This window comes from Takifugu flavidus, chromosome 1 (assembly GCF_003711565.1).
Source record: "Takifugu flavidus isolate HTHZ2018 chromosome 1, ASM371156v2, whole genome shotgun sequence".
Classification (NCBI taxonomy): Eukaryota; Metazoa; Chordata; class Actinopteri; order Tetraodontiformes; family Tetraodontidae; genus Takifugu; species Takifugu flavidus.
The window spans coordinates 13,862,680-13,888,587 of record NC_079520.1 but is presented as its reverse complement, the minus strand read 5'-3'; the positions used below and the strand labels follow the sequence as shown (position 1 = coordinate 13,888,587).

Here is a 25,908-nt window from a genome sequence, read left to right as displayed (position 1 = left end):
CTCTGTTGTGATGGGAAGACGTGTTGCCCTGGATCATGTTTGAACGCAGGATGGTTGTGATGGATGGATTGGTCCCGTTTTAACCTTGGTGGCCCAGATGAAATGAACAAGAACTCTCAGTTTTGTGCTGAAGGTGAACCTGAATGGAACCCACCCGTCTTATTCAGCCTAGCAGGACAGTTATCCCACTCTGTGCGCGCGTGTGTGTGTGTGTGTGTGTGTGTGTGTGTGTGTGTGTGTGGTGTGTGTGTGTGTGTGTGTGTGTGCGTGTGTGTGTGTGTGTGTTGTGTGTGTGTGTGTTTGTGTATGATTAGTTGTTGACAGCAGGAGAGGGTGTGCGAGTCCTCAAGTCCATGTTTTGGGCCTTGGACGATAGAAAACTGGAAAATAGCTCCTAAATCCTGAGTGAATCCCAAACATCTTTAGTGATGGTTTAAAGTTCATCATATACACAGACCCACAAATATCCCACAATGCAATGCAGAAGTTATGACCCCACCAGTATAGCAGACAGGAAAGGACAACAGAGTTCTGGTGTCGCAGCATCAGTGAGGTGACACCCTGCTTCCTCCAGCCATGGTGGTGAGATACATGTTGGATAGTGTTAAAAGTCATTAGCTTTAAGGTTTTGGGAAGAAATTTTCATTTATTCAGATCATGCAGAGACATCATGCCACATTGATTCAGTGTTTATGAAGTTGGAAGTGCAAAAAAATATACATAAGGGAGAAACCCCCCAAAAACACCCTTACATTCTATCACTGAAGAATCGAATGGCAGAAAAAGGTCAATAAAGACAGTAATTAAGGAACAATTAGAGCTCAAACTCAGTCTGTGGTTTAGAGACTCTGAATGGTGAAGCTGAAGGTTCTGCAGCGAATATAGTGAAGAGATGCAATAAAACAGAGCTAATGTGCAGTGTAGTGTTGTGACATAGTAATTAAGCGAGCCATAAAATGCAAGTCATCACCCGCTGCTGAGGTTACGCCCTCAGTGGGGGAGCGAGCGAGGGCGTCCCAGACCGGACGGGGATGAGCCGGGGCACCAGCAACAGCATACAAACACGAGAAACAAACAAACCCTAACCTTATTATTTCTAAAGGTGATGCGTGTCATTCTCTAATGGAGGTTTGCCTTCAGATTGTAGACAGGAGGGAAGATTATCACCGTCAGAATAAAGAAAAGAGAAGAAACATACCAAATGATACTGCAGCTGTCAAAATTTCATCCCGTCTTGAGATTCTTACTTACATGTGCATCAGTATATGTAAACACAAGCCGCCCACACACACACACATACACACACACACACAGCCGTAAATACACCACTGGAAAAAGTACGCATCTGCGCTCACACACAGCACAATCCCTCCAATCAAAGATGTCAGAAAAGCTGTCAGGCTTCCACAAAGCGAAACAAGTTTATTTATTTATTTACGGGAGTTCAGAGTAATTACAGGCATTACTGCGGCGCTCGGCTGTGACGTCTCTTTAGAAAGTCAGGTTCACGGTGCGCCAAGCGGAGACATGCCAGGGAGGAAATGTGACTCTTTTCCTCCTCTAATCTCTAATCAAATTAAATAGGTGAACACTTTTTTCCCTGGCTCTACACCCCCACTCCACTCCACCCACCCCCCCATCATCCAGGAAGAAAGGGAGGATGAGCTTTGCCTGAAACTGCCAAGCATACACAGATACCATGAAAAATTCTGCTTGTCAGCACCATCATTTTTGGTCCTGGGGATTATTTTTTCTTCTCTTTTTCGGTTGAGCTGCATAAGTAGAGTCAGTTCAGGCAAAACACCAGAGCCAAGAATCCAATTGAAGGTATTTGTTTCCATTTCCGGCTATTTGGCAAAGATGAGACTAGATAAATATGTTATTCATTCATGCGTTGGCTTCTGTGGAAAGATGTTACTCTCGCCTCTTTTCTTTGACTCTAAATAATTGAACAGAGAGTGAGGAAGGCCTCTGCAGGGTTCATATTGAGCTTTTGCTGACTTTTCCCACATCTGTTTTTACTGGTTGTCTTCTTTTAAGCAGGCAGATACACACACATACACACATACACACACCCTGTACAATCCACGCTCACAGCTGCATGAATATCACGGCTTTGAGCTTTTGACAAAATACGCAAGATGAAGAAAAGTGCAGGTACAATATGGTCAGACTCTATTGGCTTTGCCAATTCTTTACGCTCCCCTTCCAGCACGAGCAACACCAAGCGCCTCGGGGCCCTGACAAAAATGATATGACACATTTAAAAAAAAAAAAAAACACCAAAAGGAGGAAGGAGAGGAGGGGGCGGAAATTTCCCCCCATGAAGGGGAGAATGTCTGGTGTTTTACATCTCTCTCACACACACAGCGACAGCTTCAGGGACAGTTTATGTGTCGGAGACAAAGATTCTTTAACACTGTCAACTTCTGTCACAGCACTTGCTGGCGAGGAGCTGGTGCAGCGGAACGGCCTGCTCCTCCGTCAGTGTGTGTGTGTGTGTGTGTGTGGTGTGTGTGTGTGTGTGTGTGTGTGTGTGTGTGTGTGCACGCGTGTATGTGTGTATGTGCTCCTGAACATGCTATATACCGAGTACCACTAGTTAACTGAGGACGTTTTTGGGAAGTAGGGACATTTTTCCAGGTTATTGTTTGAGGGGATACTTCGTTTCAAAGTTGAGATTAGAACTGGGTTTAGGTTTAGGTCGGGGTCGGGGTCATCGGTTTGAGCAAGAGGCTGTGGTATTCATTCTATCAATGAAGTCCTCACAAAGATATAACTACAAATGTGTGTGTGTGTGTGTGTGTGATAGTCAGAGAGTGAGAGAGAGTGTTCTGGTTCTTTTGTGTGACTTGATGTCTAGAGGCCTTTATGATAATGAATTCTAGGTCTTCCCCCACTAAAACATATCAATAAATAAAACATAGGAGCTTCTCCATTGTGGTTGATTCCCACACACACACACACACACACACACACACACACACACACACACACGCACACACACACACACACACACACACACACACACACACACACACACAGATGAGGTACAGGCCCCATTTAGCTCACTGCCATTTTAAAGAAGCGTGGCTGAGCTGTGGTACAAATACACCATCATAAACACTTAAGATGAACAATTCACCTGAGACTAAAAAAGCAGCCCTTTTATCTGTGGCAGTGGAGAACCATACATAATTAAGAGAGGAAAAGTGTAAAGATATAATTAGTACGTTGTTGATAATCTTGATTACCATTATTAAATAGTTTTTAAAGATACATGACTCTGAGCCATATTTAGAGGGCTTAACTTATTCATCAGCCAGCTGTTTGCTGGAGCTCTTCAGAGAAATCCAGAGGAAGAGGTACAGTAATAATTCCATGCATGTGTGCGTGCGCACGCCCAGATGCAGCAAATACTTATTTTACATGAAATGTATAACAATTATGTTAGCGATTGTTTTAAAACCAATTTGCATGTAATTAGCCATAAGACATAATATTTCCTTAAGATAAACAGAGTTGATAAACAGTCGACCCCTCCCAATCCAAAGAGACTAAATGAGTGCAGACAATAAGGACCAGACAGGTCCCCCTTTGTGTTGCAGTAATCGCCCCAAACATCTTTGTTTCTTTATGTTTCCGAGGCCGGGTTATGGGTCGTACCCCTGCAGGTTTGTGGTTTGCTGTGCACCATCCAGGCTGAACTCGACTCATGTCCCCGGGCTCCAGCGGTGCTCTTCAAACACTGTCTGAGGGAAACGTGTTTTTCAAAAAATGTAATAAATGCTCTTAAATTCAACAATAGAGGTCAAATTATCCAACAGCGGTTGGCAGTGGTGTGTGGAACTTAAACCAATGTAACAAAAGACAATCAAGAATGATAAATGAGCACCGAAATGTATTTTACTGTAATAATACCAACATGTTTGGCTTTTCTCTCCATCTCTTCAGTTATTATTTTAGAGCAGCACAATCAGTGCTCACACTGAATGGCAGAAATAAAATGCAAATGAGACAGTTTACATACTTTGTACATCATTTACCTAAAGCGCGTTTAAAGCTACTCACACGTTTCCCTCCTCGCTGATACATAGTCATACTGCCCCCCGCTGGTCAAAACGTGCATCACAGCTAGAGGGAATCACCTCCTGGTGCGCCAGGTGACAGGTGGAATCATGGGGTGGCTGACAATGAGCAGAATATCAAGTAAATGATGCAGAGGATGTTCTGAAAGCTCAGATGTTCCGACCGGCCTGGTTGGTCATGGCTGGTCAGGAGGTCTGTGCCAGTTTCTGTCTGATTCCTGCTCTCTTTGCACACTTAATAAGAAATGTAACAGAATGTAAATCACACTGTAAAAAAAAGTCGGGGGGAAAATTAAAAAGCCAGGGACCTATGAATGGACACTTCATAACTGTGCAGCCTATTCTTTTTTTGTAAATAATTATTTATTGTAACTTTTACCTACCACATATCAGCGACCTACAGAGTGTGAACAGTGAAAATGTGGACACTTTCTGTTTGATTATCTGTTATTAATATGATGGAATCAAGCAATTTTGGCACTTCCTGTCAAATTATTTCTTTTCACCTTTATCATTGTCCTGAATATGGACCAAAGGGCTATTTATTGTTGTTCAAACTGCTTTATTCTGCCTGTCTGACCACTCACTGAATAGAATACACCCCAGATTAAAAAAGAAACTGCAATGCTTTCTGGCTGTGCTTAAGACTGCTGCATTTTCCCATTTTTGCTTCCAATCAGTGTCTCAGAGGTTGCTCGGATTCAGGACGCCCTGGCGGCAGAGGAGCAGCTGCGTGGCGACATCACTCACAGGATCCTGCTGAGGCATCTTTGATACACATGGTCGAACGTCCTCAGAGAGCGACCGTACACACTCCCCTTAGCTTTGAGGCACCAGTCCGGACCACTGGTACCCTGGTACCCTTCCACGGTTTGGACTGCGACAGGTTGAGTGAGTTGAGATCATTGTGGCGTGCTGGTGCCCCACACCCTCCTGAGCGGAGGCCTCATTAGTGAGCATAATTGAAAACACCTTCCCAAGGTTGAACCGATCCTCGCCACAGAATAACAAGCGTCTAACAAGCAGAGGCATTTTTATTGATTGTCAATGGTGGTAAATATGTGGCTCTGCATGAATGCATGTGTTTCAATAGCATTAAAGTGGACTCCATACAGTAAAGCCGTGTGGAGCGTCTGGGTTCTAATTGCCAGAATTAACCCCCGGGGCTCCTTACAGCCCTTAAAGATGTTTAGAAATGTGGTGCTGATTTCATAGAGCATCTGGCACCGAGCACAGAGGGGAAGTCTGACAGACTGGGGCTGCACAGCTTCATCACAAAAAACCCCAAACAAACAAAGAAATTGGGATCAGTGTGACATTTATTGGGATTATGATATGATCTGTGATGCCTGGATATTATCGCCGGGGCATCCCGATTCCTATATTCACCCTTGGCAAGAGCGGATTTATCCCCTCCATCAGCCAAACGCACACGTCCGCAGCTCAGCAGGAGATATCACAACGCCGACGGCTCATCTCGGCTTCACGGCCTGAACCCTGCAAACTAAAAGCAGAAAACGAGCCTTTTCTAATTGACTGAGACATCCAGCACCATTAGCTGGCCGACATTGTGCTCTGGCATTGCTGAAATTCTTACAGGTTTTCTGCAGGACGATGGTACCAGCACACCAAAGTATTCATCCCAGCTGTGACAAGCTTTGTCCTGACGGCAATAAATGGCCTTGAATCCATTCTGAAGCACATGATCACAGGAAACAGCCATTGGGAGGCACCGATGCACCGAATACCCGAGGAATACTCGACTTGTGTCTAGGCTCCACTGGTAGGAACGGCTCAACCTCATGTAGCTGTTGGAGAGACCTGACCAGAATAATGAGGGCCTAATGTCTGGGAGGCAAGCTGGGGGAAACCGATTCAAGAAACTAGTCATGTTTAGGATATTGCCGTGATGGAAACCAGATGCCAGTGAGAAAACACACACACTTTTCATCTTGCATTACAGTGAAAGTCCTTTAGATATTATGTCCCACCCATTTGAAGACAGCCTGTGATGAATTTCAAAATGGAATCTTGAAGAAAACCTGGCAACTCGTTTGCAGCTCCGTCAACAAATTAAGGCGTGATGAAAAATGCAGCACGAGTCAGGCCAAAGTTTGTTCTTCTCAGTCATTGAATCAAAGGCTTGGACGTGCAGAACAACCTACTGGTGGAACTTGTCTGGAATAATAAAGGCAAGTAGCCCTCCGTGCACCTAGGAAACGTGCACGCTTGTGCACAGCTGCAGTCCCCCAGGGCCAGGAAGATGGTTTGGTAGGGGATCACGGGGTCAACGCGGGGAGGCTGGAGAGTTGGAGTCGGCGGAAGAGTCATAAGGAATCCAGAGAAGCCTTTGAATCCAGCGGAATTCCTCTCCTCCTCCGCGGCTCCTCTGGGAGGCGTCAGGAGCCTGTGGAGAGAGCGAGGTAAGACGGGGACTGTCAGGAACAAAGCTCCAAATTCACATGATATGTTTAGCTAAAAGGGTGAAAGAGAAATGAATCAAAGTCTGGCAGGATCAAAGAAACAACAATAAAGTCAAGGCGGTTGCCATGGGACCAGCAGGAGATGCATATCATTTATAAGTTCTTCCTCGGCTCTGTCAGATGTGGAGGGAATTGATTGTTATTGTTTGGAGGAAGCGCTGCTGCTGGAGGGGGTTAAGAGCAAAGGTTAGCATCGCACAGTAAGAGGAATATGTCTCCTCCCTTGTTTTAAAGAGCAGCCGCTGTGATGTGTGTCGGAGGCCACGGCAGCAGCACCTTCCACTCGTGATGACAGACGACGAGACAGACACAAAGACAACTTTGTCGACCCCATAAATATCTTACCGGCACCAACCAGCGATAGGCTAAACATCCCTGTCGCATCTTAAAGCGACACAGGTTACAGTCTTCGTCGCCAATCAAATAGACTAAAACTGTTAGCTGCAGACGTTCACTTTCATTCCCACTGTGTCACTTTCAAACACACCAATGCAGCAGTCACATTTTCATGACTCATTTTTATAAGGAACAGATCACTTGAGAAAGCAAAATACATCCGTCCGTGAAGAGTTGAATAGTTAATGACACTATTGTCACCTCCATCAAATATCTATTTACAATGAACAATAAATATTAAAAATAAATATGAACTTTTTTCTCATGTTTTTTCTCTCTTTTTTTAAATTTCTCTGTGTTTGTTCTTGTACTTGCTCAACATTAGTATCAAAATATGCATTCTACCCGAAAAGTGAGGACATTTTGGGGATTTTGGGGTCCTCACAACTTCAAAGGAACTCCTATCTGTGAAAAGAAATAGTTTTAAGGTTTGGGTTGGAATTCTGTGTGTGTGTGTGTGTGTGTGTGTGTGTGTGTGTGTAACAGAGATTCAACAATGTTATAATTGCTGCAGTCCTTTCATCCCAAGAGATGTAATTTGTTTCAAAGACAAACGTTATAAAACAATTCCTCCATATGAAATATTCCACCTGCCTTAATTACTGAGAGTTAATTGATTTGCTCGTTGCTCCGGGACCTCCAAAGAGCCAGTTTGACTGACATGGCAGTTGTAACGTTACATTTTACATTTTTTAACAGAGTTTGCAAGTACTCACGTACTTTTGCGCACCCGTGTGTGTGTGTGTGTGTGTGTGTGTGTGGTGTGTGTGTGTGTGTGTGTGTGTGCCATGCAGAGATGAGACCCGTCTGTCTGCTGCTCTCTCAGATTGCACCCATGAGAGATCCCAAAATAACAACAAAGAGCCCTGGTTGGGTCGGATGAAAGTCCTGTCAGCAGCCATTTCTGCAGAGTCTCCTCCCCTACTGTATCTCTGAGTGACGACTCACACATCACAGAGACACGGGGAGGAGAGACACACTCTCATATTTGACCACAACAAATTTCCTGCATGTTAATGAGACTCCTACTAGATAAGAGCCTGCTGATTGTGAGCCTAATCATCATTTGCCATTCCACCATTTGTGCTCACAGAGTTTGGATTTTATAAAAGTATTAAAGAGGGATAATGTTTCATTTTGTTATCTTTAGGTCTGCTGGAGCCAAAACAGGGAGGCCAGAGGTTTGTGTTTATCTGAAACCCTGCAGAGAGTCGGGTGAACTGTTGTTTCTAGGCTTTATTCTCAGCAAGCAGACCGTTTTCTACCAGCCATGAAAGTGAGCATCGCCCCAACTTAAAAGGAAAAACGAAATAAAAGCCAACAAGCAGATTCAGAGGGGAAAAAAAAGAATTTCCATAAATCCAAAAGGCTCTGTGAGACTGAGCAGTACAAATAAAACATGCTCTTTTTGAACAGTTGGAGAAACATTGCTTGGATTTTTCTCACGACCGCACAAACGTTTTTGCCTTGACACGTCCTGCAACTCACCTGATTTCTCCCAATCAACAAGAGCCATAAATGAATCGGTAGATGAGTGGATTATCTCCTGATCACCAACCGATAGAAGGCACCATCTCTATCGAAAGGCCGCCCACTCTTTCCACACAGCTGTGGTAAAAATCTTTACCACTGAAGTCTGGCCAAGAAAGTACAAACAGCAGAAGAGGACTCTATTGTTATTTCTAACTGGTAAAAGCCCCGAGGTTATTTTTCCTCTGCCATGAAACAAATCAATGAAGCAGAGCTCACTTTGAACAATTGCACATTTGCTGAAATCAGATGCAGGCCGTGGAGGCAGCCATCACCGTGCTGATTCTGTTTGTTGACAGAGGATGCCTTTGATTAAAAAAAAAAAAAAGGTTGTTCTTTGAAACAGGTGTCCATGTACAAGTTCAGTCTGGAGATGTAATTCACAAAACTGACTCATGTGAGAGGCTGTTTGTTTGTTCGAGCAGTCTCTTGGATGCTAAACACGTCCCAAAGTCAAAGGGATGCATGAGGCCATAAACAATGAGGCCATTTATGCAAGAATAAGTTTGATATTTGATTTACAAATGTGTGACTGTCTCCGTTTTGAACTCGGATCCTCTCTTCTAACATTTGTGAACAATGAAACGGCGCAGCAGCTGCATTTGTCCAATGTTGCCCCCTAGTGGTGACACCCGGGGACAGAAACCTGAAGGAACTATCATTCCATTCAGTTATTTGGTTGCTAAACACACTCGAACATGCCATTCTTTTTAAATGTGCACTTTGATTTCCCAGCTTAAACTATGAAGTCACCACCAAAACAGCATCATGTTTCCAGAGCGTGCACCACTGAACACAACGCACAGTCCGCCCAGTTCCCAAGCACAGCTTATCCTCACTATCAACATATGGAAGTGCTTTTGAATCCCTATCTACGGGCAGCAAAATGCTCTTAAATCAGTCGTTTTAATATCAAAGCACTTAACACTAGAATGATGATTACTTGCAGGTGAATATGCTGCTTGTCAAGGCTGCATTTGAAGAAAATGACTGAGTTCTTATCCAACACGTACAGTATGGCCTGTGTTCCACGGGCAAGATCACATTACACAAGATTACTTTGGAGCTTCAGCAATTTTCCCAAATTACGCTGGCCTTTGCTTTCTGGTAAGCTTGATTGACTTGAATGGTTTTCATTATGAAAGCTTTGTTGTTGATGCTCACACACAAAAGCCGAAGGGTACGAGGGGCTGCACACGAACCCAAAGCAGCACAGTGGACATGCAAATCTTTTCAAATCCCTTCACAAGGGTTCGGATTTGTGACACTCATCATCAGTCATGTTTTCCCCACTCTGATTCTCAGCTATTACACCTTAAATAGGATCACTGTTGCGAGTAAAGTTTTGAATTTATTGAATGGGTGCAGCTTTTGACAGTCTCCAGCTGTAAAGTGTGGCCATATAGGGGATGTTGATGCCTTCAGCATGTTCGCAGAAGAAGACAGTCTGTGTGATTTACGCTCACTGTCAGGCTTGAACCCGGGGCCACCTTCTCCCTGTCTCCCCCTGTCCAAAATACAAAATCTGGGTTGTGAAAATCACTTAGATGTCAGAGGAAACCCGAGCCTGGACTGACAGGAAAATGGCCTTGAATAACACGACCACCCTCATTACTCCTGGAGGAAAATACTTAAGTGTGGAATCCAAAAAGAAGAGTAATCCAAATGTGCTTAAAGTGTCACGGACAATAAGAGAATCACCCGGGGCAGATACATTTACGTTGGAACTTGGACAAAAGTTACCCAAGCGCCCTTCATTTCTGACCCAAACATCAAAATAACGGTTTTCCAAAAGGTTCAAACTGCTTTTGTTCCCTAATTTCAGATTTTTTTTTCTATGTTTAGTGGACCTTCATTTTTAGATTTTTTTAGCAATAGGATATTGAAGTACATTTTACTTTCTACTTATATAATTATGTTACGTCTCCAATTTTACTTTAAGTGCTATTCATATAAAAATGAGATCTCAACAGTATAACGAGGCATATTTGGGTTTTTTCCCTCCCCCCTCATATTAAACACAAAATCCCACTTGTAAGATGATATATAAATTAAAATGATCTGATTTTGATTTTTTGGGGGGTGTTTTTGAAATGTCTAAATTAATGGAACCTTCGCTTCCATTTAATAAAGTGATCAAGTTATTCTAATCGCTTTGGTCACATTTATGAACACATGTTTTCCCTTCATATTAGGGCATCCTTTTTATTTCAAAATTGAAATGTAAGAGTGGTCAGGAAGTTTTATTGTTGCAACAGTCAGCCCTTTGGATAGAAAGCATAAATCATTTCAAGAAATTCAGAAAATTCAAATCATAAGTCTGAAGCATGAGCTAAACTCGTTCCCCGGAGCAGAGTTGCACATAAAGTTGCCAGAGATGAATGAAATCCACCAGCCAGAAGATGCCTCCCTGGTGCAACATAGAAATCTGTTGGTCAGTGGCGCCATCTTTAGGCCATTTACCGTAACGACAAATTAAATTAGCCTGCGCCGACTATATATCCCTAAACAGGGAATGTTCACTTTGCTTAAGAACTAAAACAGTTTTAGTTCATAAGATTTATACAGACAGGGGAAATGTTCAGGAGTAGGTGGAAAACGTGTGAGACCAGCTAGTTCAGTTGGAAATAGACTAAACCGAGTATCTACACGGCCTGTGAACAGTGGTACTTACATTACATTTTGAACCATTTGGCATAGAGATTATTTATTTAAGTCAATTGGAAATATTAATATCTATATCTAAATAGCAAGTTTTATTATCTACAGTAGACATCAGGTATGACTTTTCCCTGTCATAAATGACCATACAAATTTCATAATTTCAGCAGTATGTCATAATATACAATTATCTTTCAATCAACATTTTTACAAATCAAATAAAAAAATGTTAAAAAAAAAAATTATGCTACATTTTAAAAGCAATTAAGGCATCCAAGAAGTTCCTAGTATGAACAACCTGCACGTCCCCAAATCCATGTTGACACAATAAGTCCGCAAACTGTCTCTCCCTCCTCTCCATCCCCTCCGTCTGGACAAGCATGTTCAGAGACTGCAGGGCCGAGTGGGGCTTCCCTCCATCCAGCATGGTCTCGGCGATGAGCACAGCACTTCCTGGAGGTGATACATCAAACACGTCATTGGTGCCTACAGAAGGGAATCCTCTGGACACTGGTCATGGTCACAGGACTTGATCTTGAAAGCAATTTGCAAATCTCAAACAGTTAAGACTTTCCATGTTATGCTGCTGATCTCCATCAGGCTTTAAAGCAGAGCATAGCATCCAGCAGGTTGTCTGTATGATTAACATGCGCTGGTACGAAGCCGTGGCTCTCCAGTAGTCGGCTGTATTCTGCGGCGCTCCTCTGTTGCCCCGCGCTCATGCTAAGGGCCTGGAGCAGCCCACGAGTTGGACCTCTCAGGTCTTCATCAAGGAAGATCTCACTGAGGAGGAGTCCACAGCCTGGGACAACAGTGTAAGCACACTGCGTACATATATTGCATGTGTGCACATTTTACCTGATGTCAAAAATAGTAATGTAGTGTTCTCATTAGAGCATCGTACTCGAATATATACCTGTGGGGTAATGTTTGAGTGCAGTCAAACAGTACTAACAGAAACCAGGCTGAAATCTATAGATATATTTATGACCCTTTTAGATTAACAGTGACTAAAGTGCTGAGTCCAGAAACCACGACACAATGTTCATATGCAAAACAGAATTTAAAAAAACCCCTCAAATCAGTGAAAATGTATTTAATTAGAGATGCCAAAATTCGTGAGGGTATTTACCTGAAGTACAGCTATCTGCAATTCTCCTCAACAGAACATGGACTTTCTCATCAGGCCAGTCGTGAAGGATTCTTGCAAGGATGTACAAGTCCGCTTTGGGTAATTCATCTTCAAAGAAGTCACCTGTGACAGGGGCAGGATGAAAACTCCTGTACATCTACATGCATCAGGTTTAACATCTACAGGGATTGAGGTCGAGTTTCCCAAACTTGCCTGCCAGAAACGACACCCTGTCCTCCGAGTGCTGAGGACTGAATCGTCCGCTCATCTCGACCACAGTTGGCAGGTCGAACACTGTGACGCGCATCTCTGGGTGGGCTTTAGTGAGCTCGTGGGCCAAGGCGCCAGTACACCCTGTTGAGACAAACAGTATGGAAAAGAACTGCTCAGTACACGAGAACATTAGTCGATACTAAGGCGAAGTCGCTCCTCACCTCCAAGGTCGCAGGCTGTTTTGAAGCGAGAGAGATCGAAGGCTGTTGCCACAGCCCTTCCTGTGACCTTTGCAATACTATGCATGGCACTCATGAATCTAAGCTTGATGTCTTGATTGTTGTAGAGAGTGTCCTTAGAAACCCAAACACCCCAAACTGCATTAAAAGACTTGCAAAAGCACTTTTCTTTCATTCTCTCTGGCAATTTGTGTTACCTGAAACAGGTCGTTGGCTTTCTTGCCAAAAGCCTTCTCGTGCTGGTGGGTTCCGTCCCTCACGGCACACTCCAGGTGTGTGAAGAGAGGCCACACGGTTTGGTCACAGTGCTGGATGTAACCCCCCAGAGAGTGAGGAGCATCAGACAGCAGGAAGCCTTGGGCTAAAGCTGCGTTCATGTAAACCCGTTTTTGGCACGCTAGGAGAGGACAATAAAAAAGCCACATCTGTCAGGCACATCCAGTGGCAGTCGCACAAAGATCATCAGAGACGAGGGCTGACTGACAACTCTCTCTGCTCCTCAACAGTCCCAGGGACACACAGGCGTCCAGCAGGCACTGGGTTCCCTTCACAGAAGCTTTTATCTCCTGAGCCACCTGTGCAGCATCCAACTCTGGTCTGCTTTGTAGCAGGTCAAACACACCCAACCTGGAGGCTGTAAAGAGTGCCTGGAACATTTTTGGAAAGAAGAATAAGGTATGAATATGTAGTTGCTATTTGTTTAGGTTACAGCCTATTTTTCTCTCCTGTACACACATTTCTTTCTGGTTTTAATAGACACTATGGGTGAATGATAATCTACTGACTGAATTTTTAGCAAGAAAGTAACATTTTGTAATCATTTTGATTAAATATATACAAGCTTATAGCTTCTTCCAGTTTCCAGCCTGATAAGCTGGTGGCAAATAAGCAGTCAGCCATCAAAGAGAAGAACAGACGCATGTATCTGTATCTGAGGAGAGAGGTTTACACCAGGAGAGAGATGAGAAGCTCATTAAAACTGTGCTGAAGCGGGAAAAGTTGCTGGCTGCTGTTTTTATGATGCATGCAATTTGGAGTACAAAGAAAATGAAAGAGACACATTTTAACATTACACAAATGTCATGAATGTTTCTGATTCACCTTTGAAGCTTTAAATCCGTCCATCAGTTCAATGATGCGCTGCAAATCATCCTTTTGTGGCCCATTATCCTCACGTTGTGTCCCTATGACCTCTGTCAGCTGCTCTCTGCTGCTCAGTGAGGGTGCAGTTGTATTCTCTGCAGCTGGATTTGTAGAGCAGCTGTTGCCCAGCGGCCAAGTGTGTTCATCTTCTTTACTATTATCGCCATTCTTTTTCACCTGCCAAGAGTCCAGCACTTACAACAATGGCAGAGTTTTACAGCACTCAAAGGGATAAAGAACCAACCTTATGGACGGGACTAGCAGATGGGCTGGTCTGGCTGCCATGTGTTTGATGGAAACATGAGGCCTTTGACAGATCGCTTTTGGCTGAAGTGTCTGGACTTGTCATAGCTGCCGGGTTTGGCTGTTGGATTCTCGAGGAGGCAAGACTGCTGACGTTTGTCTCAGAGTGAGCTAAAATTTCCTGGCTCAACAATAAACCAGAAGTGTTGAATACTACGTCTAGTTGTTTGCAGAAGTGGTTAAGAGGGAAACCCACAACATTGAGAAAGTCACCATGGACACGTTCCACAAGCATGCCACCAAGAGCCTGGATACCGTAGCCACCAGCCTTGTCCCTGACAAACACACACACACACACATACACACCAGGCTTTTCACTTAATATAAACATTGTTAAAACAAGAAGACATCAGATATCATCAAATCAATATCCATACAACTCTCAAAGGCTCATACTCACATGGGTTCACCACTATCGATGTACTCCCACAGCATACTTTCTGAAAGGTCAGCAAACTTCACCTTTGTTTCTTCATAGAAGTCTATCAATCTGTAATCCACCGATTTATCTGGCAGGGCAAAAAGCATTTGGGGAACTGGTATAAAGGAGCATGTTTACTTTTTCGGTTTCAGATGGACTGTGGAAACTATGGAAAGGAATTGATTTACTTCATCTTACTTTCATTTTCATGGCAGAGGACTATCACTACACCAGTGTAGACACTGTGCTCTTTACCACTCAAGCTGAAGGGGAACAATCCAGAAGACAGTGCAACTGTAAGCAGGAGCTAGTCCTATTTTATTCTCATAACAATTCATTGGCTTTGAAACTTAGACTGACCGTGACAGCATTCTGTATGCATCATTTTTATCCACCGGCTTCTCCAGAATGGTGCCATCAACAGCCTGTCAATTGAACAATAACCAATTAAAAACACCTCACCTTATATAATACTAGACATTACATGCATAGACACCATGAATTATTCTGCTTACCACAATGGTGTCTGCTCCAATGACAACGTCTGGAGTCTTCAGGTGGTTCTATAGCAGATGGAAGCACAATAATAAGGAAAATATACGTTCTTTGAAAGGGTCTGGACGTACTGCATCATGGCGCGGTACAATGGGCACCACAACAAGGAGCAGAAGACACTGCAGAGGGTCATCAAGGCAGGCCAGAGGATCATCAGTTCTAACCCACCAGCCCTCAGCCACATCTTTGAGACCCGATGTCAGAGCAGGACCAGAACCATCACTTAATACCCAACCCACCCTGCCCCCACGCCCATAACAAAAGACTCAGAGTGAAGTTTCCATCCGAGTTTCTGAGTCTGCGTTTCCATCTCAGAAGTGTTAAACAGATGAAAGTTCACTAACACCCACATAACCCCATCAGAAAACTGTAACTGGGAAATTGAGCATCTAGAGTGCTTCTTTGATTGCTGTACGTTGGTATTTTTAAAAAATATTTATAGTATTGTATTTTTTGGTATTTAACTGTGGTGAATTTTTTTTTTTAACACTCGGATCCAGGAGTGTATCTAATTTTGCTGTAGGGCTGGCAACAGTTGAACAATAAAATTTGATCTGTTTAATCATACAGAATCAAGTTTAACTCACTAATGGCATCCTCTTGGCCACCTCCAAGGCCTTGTGCTTTGCTGTCTCGACAGCATATTCATAAGGAGCTTTGAATTTTTCCTTATCAAGAGTTTCTTTGAACCAGGATGGTACCACTTCAAATCGCAAGCCCTGTTAGAAGAGAGGGGAAAAAGAAAATACAGATATGATTATCTGTTACATTTGTAAATTCCACAAAACACACATAAACATACATAAAAGATGATGTTTTATGACCAACTATGACCAAGCAAATCCACATAGTAGATTATATTACTTAAGTGGCTGAAAATATTTAGAAAAAAATCTATAGTGAAAAAAGGTGACAATTCAAAGTATTTCTCATCACACAAGGACAGATTTTTTCATAAATGTGTTTATTTAGGCCAAAGGTTAACTGCTACAACTTTTGGTGAGCTTGTTTATTCAGTTTATCATGAAAGCTATGCAGGAGTCAGTAGTTTTGGGAAAAGCACAATGATGCAGAAGTGGCATGTAGGTTTAGAATGTGACATGTAAATTGATTGATTGATCAAAATATAAAATCAGAAAATAGATAAACCACAGTAAGAAAAATGCTGGTTTTACTAATGTGGTCCAAATATATAGTTGCATACTGTATTGCGGAGAATCTCCATTCGCCTGGGAGAAGCACTTGCCAGCACAACCAGTTTCCCGGCCAGTTTGGAGATGACAGGGTTCAGCACCATGTTGACCTTAACTGGGCCTAGTGTGAAGAACAGCTTTATATATGACACCTGCAGCCTACTTTTATGTAAATATGTAATAAAAACTGCCTTTAAACATATGAATAAATGAATAAATAACTAAATAATGGTCTGGGGGAATATTCATTTATTTCCTTACGGACACATTGCTAAGAGGAATGTTTAAATTGTGCACAATTATTAAGGATAGATGATGATAAAACAAATTAATAACCAAATATGTTTCTACATTTGTTTTATTATAAATATGTTGGCCAAACTGCAGGCCACAAGAGTTACTATTACGTAATTTGTTCTCATTTGAATAATTGATTACACAAAATCTTTATTTCAAACGTAACACTGTCTATATCATACATGCGTTATATTTGCACAATTTTACGTCACTGATGCTGTCTCATAAAGCAATTTGATATATTTATACGAACATTCATTATATAACAATTATTGTATTAGAAATAGCTTTAGGACTTTTGTACTTGGATCGTGTTAAAAGTAAGGTTTATTGTTAAATCAGATGTTTAATTAGTTGTGTACAAAATCTTCATAAACATTTGAACTTACCCGACAGATCAGCAGAATCCACTGTCGCGTAGAGCTACTCTGCACATGCGCAAAGATGGACCCATCCGTGAGGTTTCCTTAAATATGCCCGCTCAAAATTCCTGATTTTTAAAATAATCTATCCAGGCATCCATTTTTACCACTTTATCCCTGGGATAACGGGGTCCGGGGATCTATAGAATACCGGCTTACATATACATGTAGTGGAAAAAACAAAAACTACAAATGTTCACATTCATTATAACAACAACAACAATAATAATACTAATACTAATATTCTTATTATTGTTGTTGGTGACGAGTTGCCTATTTTGATTTCAAATGCAGTAATATGCAACATATGTTTACAGAATTGGTCAAAAAACCAGAGACGTTGAAAACTGTCAATATAAGAGTTAAGGAAAAATATGCTGATATGTACTGCTGCCATTCCTAGCAGAATAAAAAAGAAAAAAACAATAAATATTTATCAGGAAAAAAAATATGTCTATATTATCAACATTGTTTTGCAGTCTATACAAAAGATACAAAAATATTCAAATGCATAATGTGAAATCCCATTGTGGACGCTACATAATTCTTCCAGTTAACAGATATAATAATAATAAAACAGACAAAAGATTACTTAAAATAAATACAAGGAAATGCAGGAAAATGAAAATCTGCTATGCCCGTTCTCTGCTAATGTGACAAACATTACAAAATATCTCTTTGGAAGGCAAACAGTACAGGCCATCAAACATGAACTCTTCTTCTACCTTTTTTCATATTCCATCAAGATACCTCGCTTTGTTCTCTGTCTTGACCATGAGTAGAGAACATGCTCTCCTTATGCTCCATCTTCATTGAGTCCCCACTAACCACACTCTGCAGATTCATTAGTTGCCTTAACTTTTGTCTGAAATCCCTGGAGGCAAGGTAATAAATGAATGGATCGAGGCAGCTATTGAGGCAGCTGAAACAGAGAGACAGTTTGTAGGCTGTGTAAAGAGACTGGTCGTAGAAAAGCCTGAGCACACTATGAGCAAGCAGCAGGATATTGTTGGGAGCAAAACACAGGGTGAAGACCAGGAGAACCACAGAGGCCAGTCGTATGGCTCTCCTTTTTTGCTGCGTCTTGGAGTCTCGGGCTAATTTGCGTATGACACTGATGTAGCAGAAGGCTGTGATGCAGAAAGGGAAGAGGAATAGGATGAACACCATGCTGAAAAGAAAGGCTGCCCAGGCTGATGTGGAAGGGAGCATGTTCTTCTTCAGCACATCAAAACATGTAGTTATCCCATATTCAGGAATTATATAGGTCAGGTCTGTGGTCATCAATGGGTAGAGAACTCCCAGGACCAATCCCCACATAAAGAGGCAACTGATGACTGCGGTGGACCTCCTCTTCCTGGTGTGGCTGAACTGCATGGGCTTGATTATCCCAAAGTAGCGGTCGATGCTGATAGCCATCATGGTCAAAATGGAGCAATACATGTTGGTGTAGAAGACCAGGGTTAGGAAACTATTTGGAGATACAATAAAGAAAAGTGGGAAAACATTTAGGAGAAGTTAAGGAAAAAAGACAAATTGCTATTTGTTTGAGCGTCATACTTGGGCCATCAGTTAAAATCTGGTTGTGCTGAACATCACATTCTTGACCCAAACAGGCCTGATGGCAGTTTGTACAAATCCATTATGACAATTGTGTGCTTTTGAATCAGCTCCAAACAGAAAGTAATTTTTATAGATTAGACTCAGACTCTGCTATGTCTACCTAAGTAAAGGTTTGCTGACTGAAAATGTAATTTATGTATCTTACATAGCATGCAGTCTTTGCTTTAATGACCACACCTACGTTCAACAGTCACAACAGGACAGGGTGGGTAATCTCACCTATAACAACTTAGTTGCATATTTGTATTTGTAATATTTTTGACAAACATCAGAATTCTACTACCATAAGTCAAGAAAATAATAACGTTATATACTATCAGCTTTCCAATTTTAAGCCTTATTTTAAAAGAATGGTTCTGTAAAAATAAAAATACCTGCACATTCTGGGCCCAAGTGTCCAGTGGTACCCTTGTAGCTGATAAGATATCTGAAAGGGCAGAGCAACACCAAGGGCCAGGTCAGTGAGGGTCAGGTGAATCATGAATATGATGGAGACCGTCTTGGGGGAGGTACGGAAGAGCAGGATCCATAGGGAAAGGGTGTTTCCGATCAGGTTGATTGCAGTGACCACAATGTATATGACAGAGATTGTAATGCTGGTGTTGACATCTGTAAACAAGACAAGGGTGGCGTTGTCCAGGTGTGTGTGGCTGGAGTTTCCTGTCATGATCAGTTGGAAATGGCCTGCTGTTCCCTGCGTGGATGACACAACGCGGTTTAAGGCAGAGGATAAAAATGCTGACATCGGCATCTAATGGCTTTTGATAGTTTCATTTAAACATAAGGGCTCAGAGCACAAAGGGTAAAATCAAATAGATTATCTATGAAGTTCAATTCAACTGTATCTAGTTTTCCATGTTTTTAAGCACATACTGTTCTTTCAGGCCTTTGCTTTGTGACTAAATAGCAGTTTCAGCTTTGCACAGGAAAAAGACTTGATTGATTTGCGGTAACAGAAGCAAACTGTCGTCTGGGGAACTCCTAAACCACAAACGGATGAAAAAACAAAAAAAGGATGAGGGAGAGACAGAGAGAGGAGCATGGAGATTTCAGTGTATCAAAGACATTCATTTAAAAGTTCACTCAAACTGAGAGCTGAGAGGAATTTCTCACTTTTTCCGTGTGAGGGAATGATTTATTCTTCAAACTGACTATTCTGTTCTCACACCTGGAGCAAATGGTGCAAGAGGAAGTGGTGGTTAACGAAATTCTGTGGCAGCAAAGCAACAGCCGTCTGACTTAAAAATTATGTATATCAGTTACAAGCATATAACACATAGTCCAGACGGTTATACACAACTATTACTGTTTCATAACCAGATGGTTTTGGTTTTTCAAATCTTTTGTCATCTTTCATTTTAAATCAGCAATATTTAAGAAATCAGTATCTTGATGTTAATAAGTATTTAGTTGTTAATAAGTGACCTAAAGGTATTAACATTTTAACACTTGCACTTTTACAGTATCGCTGTTAATGCACAATATTCACTTTAAAAAAGATGTGGGTTATTCTTCAGCCAAGTATTAAAGAACAAACTCTAGCTAGTTCTAGTAATAGTTTTAGTACCAGAAGTAATAGCAGGTTGAGAAGGAAGGGAAATGACTAGTGCCCTGAAACATGAATACTATTTAATATTTAAAAAAGTTTCCTCACAAAAGAACAATTTAGAACAGCTTTATAACAGAATGGATAGAGAAGTAGTAAGGTTAGCATCCTGATAAATCTAATAAGTCACGTGGATACTGACCTGTAAACAAATGCAGATGGGCTGTAGCTTGAGGAAGAAAGATATAACAAGGTGTGAGATCTGCACTGTTACAAGGCTGACTTGTCATCAGAATATAAGAGAAAGCAGAGGACAGGAAATAGATCATGTGACAAGGTCTGTCAAAATCTAGACACTCATCTCAGAGTCTCAGATTTACAACTACTCAGGGCCGTTAAATACACATCTCCAAACTAGGACACAGGTAGTCAATAAAAACCTTTCAGAAATGAAAAGTAAACAAATATACAGGGAGTTCGATTTTATGCATGAAATGCATCTGAATCTATATCGTAGAGCTGATTAAAAATGCTGATTTTTGCTGTTTCCAAGAAACTCTTGAACTCTCTGTGTATGCCTTGTAAAGTGAAGTGAGAGCACTGCAATTTCAACCTATTGCCCAAAAGATTCACGAGTTACAGATGTGCTTGTGATACAGTTACGCTTCTGACTTCCTGTTGATTAACTGCTCTGCTTTATCTGGGTGGCACACCCAGCACTTTGGGGGTGGGGGACTAAATCTCAGACACAATGGGCACGATGTTTATGGAGAGATTATTTTATTCATAATTTGAAAGTCATATATGATATTTCCATTGTGTTTTTCCTGGTTCATGTTTTTAATGTAGAAAGTTTCTTTTTTGTTTGTTCAAGAACTCATACAAAAGACGGAGACAAAGCCAAGAGAAGTGTTAATGTTGAGCTCTTCACACTGGACTTCTTCTGTAGTGCTCATCAATTGTTGGGAAGTCCAAATTGACCCTAATTTATCACAGCTTTAATAAAAAATTATTACCTCTGTACAAACATTCTGGACTATCTACCAACACTTAAATGACAGTCTGACAAGTGAACATGTCACAGTGGCCAAAATGATGTCCAGTACTGTAAAGTGCATCTAATAGGAACAGCCTGCAAACCCAAGGATGAATAAACAACAATGAATGAAAGCTCAAAACATCCAGTGCATTTGCAGCTACCTTAAAAGGATCTGCGGTTACCAGGATCACAATGACCTTTTGTTCTTGTATTTACACCTTAATAACAATTTAAAAGATCTTGAATCTTAAACTATATAATAAACTGAGCAAAAACAGTCCAAACAATTTCACATTCAATGAAAAAAAAGGTCTAGCAAAACAAAAACATTAAAAGATTCGAACTTGCAGTCAGGCAGAGAGTAACAGAGAGTCATCGTAACTTGTTCCGCTCAGTGGAAAATATTATCTATGACACTGATCAATCAGCAAACAGTAAAGGAGGGATATTATCTGTATATACCAGCACTTCTCTCACCACTCAGTACCCTCACTGCACATCTTTGTTCTTCTCCAGTCCTGTTTCCAGCGTGGCCACCTCATAGCAATAGTCTGTCACTGCTGGCGGGTTCACAGGGATGCAGTCGAAGCCTTTGCCTGCAGAACTCATGCGCTTCCTGTTACGTGCACCTGGCTGATAAAGCTGCATGGCGGGGCGATCCTACAGGTAAAGCAAATTACAGTTTAATAAACAGAAGTAATCATGAACTCAATTAAAAGCAGAGTGACACTGAAAACCTGATGATTAACAGTTAAATGGTTCAAATTCTTTAGTATATTCTTTTGTGGTGAGAAGAAATTACATCTAAATGAAGCTGCTGCAAATAAATTTAGTATATTTTAGCATTACGTGAAAAATAAAGATCATGATTCAAAGACACAGGACAACAGAAATGTGCAAATAATTATAAAGCATCTAGATATTAAACAATATCTCACAGGTAAACATATTAACCGACACCTTTACCCATCTCATGCTCACCTTCTCGCTCACCTTGTTTCGGAGGCGCTCTTTCCTGTTACCCAAATCCTCCCTGTCATCCTTTCCCAGTTTGTCTCCACCGTCGGGACAGTAAGAAAAAGCGTGATGATGTCCGTCCTTCTTGGCGCGGTCGTGACAGTAACCCTTCCCCCATCTGGTCTCCTCTTTGTGCCGCATGAACTTGTCAAAGTCGTAGTGGTGGCGCTGCCGCTTCCTCTCATCATCTTTGCCTCGATGGTCCTTCTCTCGCTGCCTGCGACTATGCTGCTCTCGTTGCTCCTTGTCGCTGTCGGCCTGACCTCTAGTGGTGAGAAGGCAGGTTTAATATGTCTATGTCTAATATGTCTGCTACAAAAAGGTTGCAACAACTAGTTTTCTTTTTTATTTAAGACAAAGTCTGTGCCTCATGTGCATAAATAGGATACAGTTACTAATCTTCCAGATGACGCAGCCTCTGTAACTTGTCTCTGTTTCAGGTGAAAGCTAGCTAAATGGAAATTTAAATTACTTTTCTTTGGAGTCCTTTGACTTCATTTGTCCTCCCGTTTTGTCCCATTTGCCTCTGTCTGTCTCCCCATTGTCACTTTTATCCTTCACGCGGTCTGAATCCACATCTTCCTCCCTGTCACTCTTTTTAAGGAGCTGTAGAATTACAGATAAAGTGAGATACAGCTAAGAAAATCAACAATGACTAGAATGAATAACATTAGATGACTTTTGAGTGTTTGATGAAAAATGACCTTGATTTTAATATCTTTCTCAGACAATTTCTTTTGCTTCTCTGCCTCCTTTCTCTTGCGTCTCTCTTCCTCTCTTCGCTTCCTCTTTTCCTCCTCCCTTTGTCGTTTCTTTTCAAGCTCCCGTCTTCTTCTCTCTTCTCGCTTCTCTTCCCTCAGTCTCTGGAAATAAGGATGTGTTGCCTCAGCAGACTTCTCATTTCATACATCTTTGCTCATATTTTCTGTTTCAGTGCCACTTTCATCTTACTTGTTTCTCAATCTTCTTATTTTTAATGTATTCCAACAGCGGTGTTGTTCGTCTGGCTGCAGGTGAAGCAGCAGTGAGGTTAGCATCTGTTCTTACTTCTTGATATTAAAACTCATCATTATTATTTCCTGCTTGTACCTATGAGCTCTCTGGTCTTGGCCTCTATCTCTCCGAGCAGAGTCTCAGGGTTGGCCATCGACTTCTCCTCATCACAGGAGATATTCTCCAGGAACCGCTTGTATTCTGGGTCTGAAGGAGTTTCAAAGGTGAATCTAAAGTTCAGTATCAGTGTGGTATGGCACTCATTTTCACACTGCATTTAAAGTAAATATTAATACCTTCTTCGATGCTCCCGGCTTTGGCATCTTTCTTTTTAAGCTTCTTCTTGGAAATTTTCTGGAAGGGGGCAAACTCCACTACAGCAGGATACTCCTGACCTGAGCAAATATTAAAAAGGGCAGCTCATATAATACGAAAGGAACCTGATAGTAGCAATGGCAACAAGTGTTATAAATACAGCTGTCGTGATAAAAGAAGCACGCTGTTGTTTGCGTTTAATATGGCAGACTAAAATCTGACGCGTCTACATTTATTGTCAACATACTGGGAAAAGTCAGACTGAACAAACTGAAATTTACCCTTGTTGTCAATGAAGACGTAACCATCAAACCGGTCTCTGAACAACAAGATATCCTCAGGGTTTTTAAAGTTGATGTACGCTCTGGAGAACAAGTGTGGGTAAAGACTGTGGACCGAGAGGAAAAGGTCACGGACACTTTCAGGAACAAGAGAAAAGCAGCAGGATGCGTCACCCATCATTAAAGTTTACCTCTGGTCTGCTGGAAAAAACTCAAAATAGTCAAAAGGAGGGAGCGGACTTAGATGTTCTTCCAGCTGGTCTTTGGACAGATTTGGTGGAAGTCTTCGAAGCACCACCTGTAATTAGTTTCGATTGAGCTTTGTCATCAAATGTAATCAGAAAGTCTAAACAGAAAGAATGAGCAGTTTGAAATATGGCTAAATTTAGCATCACCACTAGCGCCTGGACACGACATCAAATAAACATGATGGATTAATCTGCAGCATCAATCTGCAGCATCATTTGCATTCCCTCAAAACTGATCTCTATCACGCCAGTCAGAAAAGCATGTCGACTATTTCAGAAGGACACACAACATTTTAGAGATTTCTCTCCAGAGGGCTTAAGATTGCCCTTTTCTAGAGGCAGGGTTTATCCCACAGTGCAGACTAGCAGCAGGGCTCATTCCGATGCATTTCAGGTGTAACTCCATTCGATGGTAGTTGCCGGGTTGTTGACACTGTTGTTGTTGGGAATGTTGTGTCGCTGTCCGCGGTGCTGAAGCGAGCCCACCGCCGTCCATGTCTGTTTCACCCACTGCGACACCGCTCACGCTCGACACCTACCTTCGTAAAAACCTCTTTTTTCTCTTCTTTTTGCTTCGTGTTATTAGAGGTGTTTTCCTGCTCTCCGGGAATGTCTCTGAACTGTATCTCCACGACGCTTTTTTCCTTCCCCACAGTCATCGGTTCCTTTTCAGACCTCATTTCGCTCCATCTCACTGTCGCCCTGTTGTCAATATAATCTCGCGAGACCCTCGATATAATCTCGCGAGAGAGTATCGCGAGTGTGCGGAGAACGGTGCTAATGATGCGTTCATATTAACAGACGATCTGTGCCCACTATGTTAATGATAAGAACATCAATATTAACTACTGAATTAGTAACAACAACATATAATGGTATTTGTGTACACAGTGTTTATCTTTTATTAAAACATCTATTGAAATGTCAGAGGTTATCTAGAAACAGGTTAAGCAGCTTTTAAAAGACGCTTGTGTTTCAAATCATCGACATGACCAACCGGATTATTATCCTGTACAAATTGCAAAATGGATATGCTTTAAAGGTTGCGTTGGTGTTCATTTTAATGGCACTTCTAACATCATCTTGAGTTGACATGTGTTGCTCCTCATCGCCATGTCCAGATGATGCATTTTTAGCTGTATTTAAGCAAGAAGGTTTTAAATTCAAATTACAGTAATTGAACTGAAGATGGATGGATGCTTTCCAGTTGCTTTCATCAGCCAAGATGACGCTTCACTAGACCATTATTGATAAAATTACAAGAACGAGAAATATATCGCCGAAATTTTCACCTTCACAAAAGTAAAAGCAACTGCTTTGTCACCAAAGTCGTCTGATGCCCATTAAGAATCCACATATATTGAATGTCAGTGGTTCGAATTCGTGCTGAGCTGATCCGGAAGAACATCTGGAGCCACACGGTCCCCGGAGCTCCTGCAGCCAGGGCTCACCGCCGGCCCCTGAACTGGAGTGGAAAGGTTCGACGGTAACAATGTCAAAACGGCTCAATTGAATGCATTAATTAAAGGGAACAACTTAACTTGGGTATTTGTAAGAAAAGCTCACCGTTGCTGAAAGTTTGTCCCCCGCTGCTGGACTCATCACTCCGCTGAGGTTTGTCCGGTGGGGACACAAAGCTCGGGAGGTTTGGAACAAACGTAGAGCAGGTGTCCCAGTCACGACACATCTTGTCTTCACTGTAAACGACTGCGGACTTGGACGGAGCACAGCCCATCTCAGTCATCAGCTGTTCCTATTCCCTGAATGATT

The 25,908-nt window shown here is 41.8% G+C and overlaps 3 protein-coding genes and 1 long non-coding RNA gene across 10 annotated transcripts; all 4 read right to left on the bottom strand.

Moving 5' to 3' along the window:
• Positions 1 to 5,389: 5,389 nt before the first annotated feature.
• LOC130526107 (uncharacterized) lies at positions 5,390 to 7,046 on the bottom strand. Its single transcript, XR_008950660.1, has 2 exons — positions 5,686 to 7,046; positions 5,390 to 5,592 (listed from the first exon to the last, which is right to left on the bottom strand). It is a non-coding gene; the product is annotated as an uncharacterized LOC130526107 (long non-coding RNA).
• Positions 7,047 to 10,721: 3,675 nt separating this feature from the next.
• On the bottom strand, positions 10,722 to 17,237 carry asmtl (acetylserotonin O-methyltransferase-like). Of its 4 annotated transcripts, none has more exons than XM_057033402.1 (16): positions 17,044 to 17,237; positions 16,369 to 16,478; positions 15,752 to 15,883; positions 15,125 to 15,172; positions 14,970 to 15,034; positions 14,808 to 14,872; positions 14,589 to 14,724; positions 14,130 to 14,463; positions 13,844 to 14,062; positions 13,227 to 13,389; positions 12,940 to 13,139; positions 12,725 to 12,857; positions 12,504 to 12,644; positions 12,291 to 12,413; positions 11,729 to 11,960; positions 10,722 to 11,607 (listed from the first exon to the last, which is right to left on the bottom strand). In XM_057033402.1, the coding sequence occupies exons 2-15, from the start codon at positions 16,459 to 16,461 to the stop codon at positions 11,755 to 11,757; spliced, it is 2,058 nt and encodes a 685-aa protein (XP_056889382.1). In that variant the 5' UTR covers positions 16,462 to 16,478; positions 17,044 to 17,237; the 3' UTR covers positions 10,722 to 11,607; positions 11,729 to 11,754. The 4 variants fall into 4 exon arrangements, with proteins under 4 accessions (XP_056889382.1, XP_056889406.1, XP_056889389.1 ...); XM_057033426.1 differs by having other exon boundaries at positions 14,589 to 14,697; XM_057033409.1 differs by lacking the exon at positions 11,729 to 11,960 and having other exon boundaries at positions 10,722 to 11,611.
• p2ry8 (P2Y receptor family member 8) lies at positions 16,964 to 20,830 on the bottom strand. 3 transcript variants are annotated; one of them, XM_057033479.1, is made up of 5 exons: positions 20,448 to 20,830; positions 19,813 to 19,867; positions 19,573 to 19,680; positions 19,074 to 19,393; positions 16,964 to 18,547 (listed from the first exon to the last, which is right to left on the bottom strand). In XM_057033479.1, exons 4-5 carry the CDS (start codon positions 19,364 to 19,366, stop codon positions 17,818 to 17,820), a joined length of 1,023 nt encoding a protein of 340 aa, XP_056889459.1. In that variant the 5' UTR covers positions 19,367 to 19,393; positions 19,573 to 19,680; positions 19,813 to 19,867; positions 20,448 to 20,830; the 3' UTR covers positions 16,964 to 17,817. The 3 variants fall into 3 exon arrangements, with proteins under 3 accessions (XP_056889459.1, XP_056889467.1, XP_056889451.1); XM_057033487.1 differs by lacking the exon at positions 19,813 to 19,867; XM_057033471.1 differs by lacking the exons at positions 19,573 to 19,680; positions 19,813 to 19,867.
• A 178-nt stretch (positions 20,831 to 21,008) lies between these two features.
• On the bottom strand, positions 21,009 to 24,864 carry upf3a (UPF3A regulator of nonsense mediated mRNA decay). 2 transcript variants are annotated; one of them, XM_057033450.1, is made up of 10 exons: positions 24,678 to 24,864; positions 24,082 to 24,188; positions 23,891 to 23,997; positions 23,591 to 23,689; positions 23,391 to 23,501; positions 23,253 to 23,308; positions 23,006 to 23,164; positions 22,774 to 22,907; positions 22,266 to 22,566; positions 21,009 to 21,944 (listed from the first exon to the last, which is right to left on the bottom strand). In XM_057033450.1, exons 1-10 carry the CDS (start codon positions 24,816 to 24,818, stop codon positions 21,774 to 21,776), a joined length of 1,386 nt encoding a protein of 461 aa, XP_056889430.1. In that variant the 5' UTR covers positions 24,819 to 24,864; the 3' UTR covers positions 21,009 to 21,773. The 2 variants fall into 2 exon arrangements, with proteins under 2 accessions (XP_056889430.1, XP_056889439.1); XM_057033459.1 differs by having other exon boundaries at positions 22,278 to 22,566; positions 24,678 to 24,863.
• Between the last annotated feature and the right edge of the window lie 1,044 nt (positions 24,865 to 25,908).

Excerpts from the sequence above, each read along its gene's own strand:
- asmtl (XM_057033402.1), bottom strand. The coding sequence starts at position 16,461 with ATGGTGCTGAACCCTGTCATCTCCAAACTGGCCGGGAAACTGGTTGTG. Across the intron at positions 14,464-14,588 it reads ATCGATAGTGGTGAACCCAT|GGACAAGGCTGGTGGCTACG; the intron begins GTGAGTATGAGC and ends TGTGTTTGTCAG. Across the intron at positions 12,414-12,503 it reads CAGGGTGTCGTTTCTGGCAG|GTGACTTCTTTGAAGATGAA; the intron begins GCAAGTTTGGGA and ends CCCCTGTCACAG.
- p2ry8 (XM_057033479.1), bottom strand. The coding sequence starts at position 19,366 with ATGACAGGAAACTCCAGCCACACACACCTGGACAACGCCACCCTTGTC. Across the intron at positions 18,548-19,073 it reads CTTGGGCCCAGAATGTGCAG|TTTCCTAACCCTGGTCTTCT; the intron begins GTATTTTTATTT and ends ATCTCCAAATAG.
- upf3a (XM_057033450.1), bottom strand. The coding sequence starts at position 24,818 with ATGAGGTCTGAAAAGGAACCGATGACTGTGGGGAAGGAAAAAAGCGTC. Across the intron at positions 23,690-23,890 it reads CGTCTTCATTGACAACAAGG|GTCAGGAGTATCCTGCTGTA; the intron begins GTAAATTTCAGT and ends ATATTTGCTCAG. Across the intron at positions 23,165-23,252 it reads ATAAGAAGATTGAGAAACAA|AGACTGAGGGAAGAGAAGCG; the intron begins GTAAGATGAAAG and ends CCTTATTTCCAG.